We start from the raw sequence: 5,915 nt of genomic DNA on the forward strand, positions 1-5,915 counted from the left end.
CTCAGGGGTTTAGGGGTATAGTCTAGATAGAGAAGAGGGTAATTTTGGAAACTACAGTAAAGCTACATGTCGTTTTCCCCAAACGACAGGACTCAGGAATATATTTTCAAATTCCTTTTTAAAATATCGACATGACTTTTAAGTTTTTAACAATTACTTTTTTACAATTTTTTATTTAGGAGAAAGGGGAGGAGGAGACTACCCACACCTCTCTCTCGTTGCGCGTAATTATGAGCGCTTCAACTCCGCTCACCAATGTGCATCTCTATTTTTTAAGGGTAAATGACGGAAAAATCTCCAAACTTTCGTTTTGGTTTCACTTAACCTTTAAAATTTAAATTTGTACGAGATAATCTCTAAAATCACTATACTGATAGCAAAAACATACATCCGTCTCCCTGACCCGTTATTTGCCTACGTGGCTCAGTCCAAATAGGCAATTGCTTGCCATGTCATTAATTATTATGAAGTGAAAATTAAAAAAAAGGTTAATGAATTTTTTTTAACTAATGCCTAATTAGGAAAAATAAAAGACAAAAAATTAAAAGAAAAAAAAACACATATTAAAATTAAAAGACACATTTAATTCCTTAAAAGACACAATTAATTCTCCAAAAGACACATTAAACTCAAATATAAACAGTTCAAAAATTAAAACTAAATTATAACTATAAATCAAAACAAAAAACTCAAACTCAGAAATGCTTGAGCAATCGAAGGAACCCTAGAAAAAGTAAACCCAGAAGTTACCACCATTTTCGTGATAAATCGAAGAAAATCCAAAAAAAAATCGTGGTAGAGAAAGCACACAGGAGGGAAACACGAGACCCAGCCAACCCAAGAAGAGATTCATCATCCTCGTGTGAAATCGAACGAAACCCAGAAAATTGGTAGAAGTAGAAGGTTTTTGAAATGGTGTTTCGTCGTCGAGGTGAAGAAGTCCTCCTCCCGACTACAATAAGTCCCAGATCCATAAATTCTAGGGTTTTTTGTGTTTTCAAAAAATATTGGTGTTGTTTGGGTGAATGTGAGTAGAATGAGTTAATGGGGGGATTTTATACGAAATTTTCAGTGGGTAGTAGCTTTAATGGTTTGTGGTGGGGCTTGTGGTCTATATCATGTACAGTGGTTGGATATGACATTAAAGTGGAAGGTTTGAAATTATTGCTTAAAACAGATTAGTCAAAGGCCGTTGGGAATCTTTGGTTGTTGTTTTCTTCAATGGGAACATTTCCACATGTTTTTATCTAGTTTACATTATTCTTTGTCTGTTTGTTGGCATTGGGGGATGAATTGCTATTGGGGGTTAATTGTTGTTGGGGGTTAATTACTATTGAGGGTTAAGTCAACATGTTGAGAAAGTTTTATTGGTTTTGCCTATGTCACCTGTAAGTTTGACTGTGTACTTATACTTACATATTAACTTTGTAGGTTTGAATTTGGATAATTTCACTGTGAAATTTTTCCATGGTGGTTATTGGTTCACCCGAGGTGGCAATAGAAAGTATGAGAACAGTCGAATTGCCTACTTTGATTTCTATAGTTTTAATGGATTCAGCAGGCTCCACTTTGAAGAAATGGCTCAGGTATTGGGATACATATTCGCTTTTGGTTTTCTGTTTAAGCTAAAAGGGAAGAACTTGAATATGGGGTTTAGGGTAATTGAGGAAAGTGAAATTATTATGATGTTGGATGATTTGAGGGGTAGAAATTACAGGGAGGCCACCATATATTTGGTATTGCCAGATCCAGTTTTTGCAGTTGAATGGAGACTGGATGAGGAGCCAGTAAGGCATGTCCCCCAACCCCAACCTGCTAAATTAGTACCAGATGTTGTTGTAAATCCAAAAGGCCATCATTATCCTAATGATGAATTCTACAACAAGTTTGTGTAATGGGGTGATTTAGCAGCACAATGGATTAATGAAGAGGTAGATTCTCGAGAGTGCAACCCCCAACCATGTAATATTGTGCCTGAGACAATTCATATTTCATCCTCCTCATCATTAGAATTTGAAGAAGATGATGATGCTGCTGCTGATGATGGAGATGATGATGGAGATGATGACCATGATGATGGAGATGGCAAAGTTGAAGATCGTGGAGATCCACCTGATGATCAGAATATTTTTGAAATTATGGACTGGGCTGAGGAGATTTTGGGGCATTTGGATGATGATGGAGGCCTAACAACATATCCAATACCATTGCAGCAAAGCCCCCCTTTGCCAGATGTAGCACCAGCATCCCAAGTTAGTGTATATATTTGTCAAAATGAATAATTTTGGCTCTGTTTTGTTGGCATGTTTCTAATTTTTAATTTTCTTTTTGTTTACAGGATAATCATGGTTCAACAGGTTCCCCAGATGTGGAGATCACTGGTTATACGGAAGTTGAAGAATCTCCAAGAGCTAAAAGACTTAGGCAGAGGAGGAGGTTGAGATTCAGTGCCCAATCATAACCCCACACTGAACCAGAACCCAACACTCAACCAGATGCCCACATTAAACCAGAACCCCACACTCCACCAGAACCCCACATTGAACCAGAAATCATTCTCCCAACACCCTAAACCCAACCAGAACCACAACCCCACCCTGAACCAGAAACTCATAGCCAGTCTGAAACCCACCCTAAACTTGAAGAACCTCTAAGAGCCAAAAGAGTTAGGCAAATGAGGAAGCTTAAGGAACCCCAATCTCAACCAGAAACCCCACCAAGAGCCAAAAGACTTAGGCAGAGGAGGAACTACAAATCCCCCCACACTGAATCAGAACATATATCACAACCCCAACTTGAACTAGAACCTATACCACAGCCCAAACCTAAACCAAATATTATAACCCAACCTAACTTTTAGTTTCCCTCACAATCATCCCAACCTGACCCTCAAACCCAACCAAAATCTCACCCTGAACCAGAAACCCAACCAGATGCTGATTTTGTTTTGCATGAGGAGGAATACTGTGGTGAGCCAGAAGTAGAGAGGCATGGCTACACACAACCTGAAAATTGTGAATGGTGGGGAAGGCACACTGAATTGGTTCCTGATAACCTCTGTGAAGATGAAGGTGACATTGGTGAAGAAGATGAAATGGGCAGTGTTCATAGTGATGAAGAAAATGAAGGTGGAGGACCATATAAATTGCCATACAATCCAGAGACAAATCTGGATGCCTTGGAGTGGAAACCATACATGGAGTTTGCTAGCATAGAAGTTCTAAGGAAGACAATCAAGGAATATTTCATTCATGAAAACAAGGAGTACATTCTACTGGCTAATGACTGCAAGAAGTTTAGGGTGAAATGTAATGCTGAAGGATGTAACTTGATGCTCTATGCATATGTGAAGCAAGATGGGAAAACATTCAGGGTAAACAAATGTCAACCTAAGCATGAGAGTTGTGGCATTGTTTTGAATAATAGACATATTACTACACAATGGCTACCAGAACAATTCAGAGACACATTCAGATGACATCCATCAATTGAGTACAAGTCCTTCTTGGAGATAATCAAAGACACAAAATATTCTAAAGTAACTACCACAAAGTTTTATAGGGCAAAGAACATAGCAAAGGTAGAACTAGAAGGCACAGTCATTGAACAGTATGCAATCTTGGAGGATTACTTCAAACAACTCTTGGAGACCAATCTAGGTAGCACTGCCAAAATTAAGTGTGAGATACAAGGTGATAAAAGAATATTCCAAAGCTGCTATGTCTGTCTACATACTTGCAAGGAAGGGTTTAAAAATGGGTGTAGGCCATTTATAGGACTTGATGGGTGCTTTTTGAAGGGGTTTTGCAAAGGAGTCTTGCTGGTTGCTATTGGAATTGATGCAACAAATTTTATATTTCCAATAGCCTATGCTGTCACTGAGAAAGAGACAACCAACAACTGGAGTTAGTTTTTAGAGTTATTAAGAGATGACTTGAGTCCCATTGAGCCAAAGTCATTCACTTTTATGAGTGACAGACAGAAGGGGCTTCAAAATGCGGTTGAAAACATTTTTCACAGCCCAGATAGCAGGTTTTGTGTGAGACATATGCATGGAAATTTCAAGAATGAGTTCCCTGGACTACTGCTGAAGCAACTACTGTGGAATGCAGACAGATCCACCATTGAAGCAGATTTTGATAGGAGAATGGAAGAGATAAAGAATGTGAATGTGAGGGCATACAACTGGCTGGCAGCAAATCAACCATCAGAATAAACAAAATCACATTTCAAAGAGGGGGTGAAATGTGATATGTTGTTGAACAATATTTGTGAAAGCTTCAACAATGCAATTCTTGATGCAAGGGACAAACCAATTATTACTCTATTGGAGTCCATTAGGTAATTTCTTATTATGTTCGCTTCAACTACAATGCTCATTGATGAAAAAATACTTATTTTGAACTTTAATTTGTTACTTTTTAGGTATTGGCTTATGTGTTATTTTTACAAAAAAAATGGAGAGTATATCAAAATGGAAAAGCCCTATACACAACAACATTGTTAAAATTACTACTAAGCTAACAGAGGTTGCTAAACGATGTGTCGTAACAAGGGCAAATGCAACTATGTTCCAAATTTAGATGAATCAAGGAGGTGGTTTCACTGTCAATTTAGAGGGGAAAATATGCACGTGTAGGAGATTCCAGTTGACAGGCATCCCATGTGGACATGCCTTAGCTGCAATATGGTTTTGCAACCATCAATCTCATGCTTATGTTCACCTTTGTTACAAGATAGAGGCTTTCAAGAAGTGTTATGAACATACAGTTTACCCTGTCCCAAGCCCTGATAAGTGGCCCAAAACAGGTCAAAATCCAATCCTTCCTCCAGATGCAAACATTTTGCCAGGCAAACCAAAGAAAAATCGAAGAAGAGATGTTGATGAGCCACCCCTCCAAATTGCACAAAGACAAGGAGAACTGGTGCAACTATGCATTGTAGCAAATGCAAGAAACCTGGACACAGTAAGAGGACTTGCAAGAATGAGGCAGCACCTACTCCTACTCCTGCTCCAACTCAGGTAACACATTTTTAGCTGTAATTTGGTATACATATGTCCTTTGGATACTTATGTCAATAAAATAACAGTCATTGTTTTTGTTTAGGGCCAAAAGAATAAGGGGGGCAAGCCACCAATCCAAAATCCAAACAAGTTAACATTAAAAAGAAGGAAAAGAAGGGAAAAAGAAAACGTTAGGAAGGCTAGGCAAGCTGCAGAAGGTGGTGGAGCTGGGTCAGCTGAGGCTGGAGGGTCTAATACATAGGATGGAGCATTGTTTTGTTGTAGCATCTTGTGCACAAACTGTTGTATTTTGAATTAGTGCACGTGATGCTTACTTTTAACACAAACACTTTAGTGTTTAGGGCTTTTAATTTTAGTTTTTTAAACTGTTATTGCTGCACATTATGTGTTGTGTTTGAATTAGTGCACATAATGCTTACATTTGATACAAATTCTTTAGTGTTTAGGCCTTCTAATTTATGTTTTTTGTTGTTGCTATTAGTACACATTTTGTAATACAAGACTCAAAGCAATGTTTGCTTTTAATTAATTAAAAGTAGATTATATTTCATTGATCAACAAAAGTTACACTTGTTACAATTAATTGCTCATGCTTTAAGTACAAACAACAAAATACATATTGCAATACATATTACAAGATATCTAATACATCCACTCCTTTGACATTTACAAGTTTGACTTCCATTTAGGATTCATCAATGGTGGGAGTGTTATCATCAAAACTCTCCACAATTTCATATCTGTCTTTGCAAGTCATTGACTTTTCAATAGGTTCAGAATGGTCTTTGTTAGTCACAAAGTTCTTAACACCTTCAGATGATAGCATGGACACTTCTCTCTCCAGATTTTGAATCCTCCTTAGCAGCTCAGGAATCACATCCTTCGCTTG

At 37.8% G+C, this 5,915-nt stretch overlaps 1 protein-coding gene across 1 annotated transcript; it reads left to right on the top strand.

Moving 5' to 3' along the window:
* The first annotated feature begins 4,437 nt into the window (after window positions 1-4,437).
* Window positions 4,438-5,405, top strand: LOC115712156 (uncharacterized). Its single transcript, XM_030640400.2, has 2 exons — window positions 4,438-5,023; window positions 5,109-5,405. The coding sequence occupies exons 1-2, from the start codon at window positions 4,584-4,586 to the stop codon at window positions 5,158-5,160; spliced, it is 492 nt and encodes a 163-aa protein (XP_030496260.1). The 5' UTR covers window positions 4,438-4,583; the 3' UTR covers window positions 5,161-5,405.
* The last annotated feature ends 510 nt before the right edge of the window (window positions 5,406-5,915 follow it).

This window comes from Cannabis sativa, chromosome 4, assembly GCF_029168945.1.
Source record: "Cannabis sativa cultivar Pink pepper isolate KNU-18-1 chromosome 4, ASM2916894v1, whole genome shotgun sequence".
NCBI classification, from domain to species: domain Eukaryota; kingdom Viridiplantae; phylum Streptophyta; class Magnoliopsida; order Rosales; family Cannabaceae; genus Cannabis; species Cannabis sativa.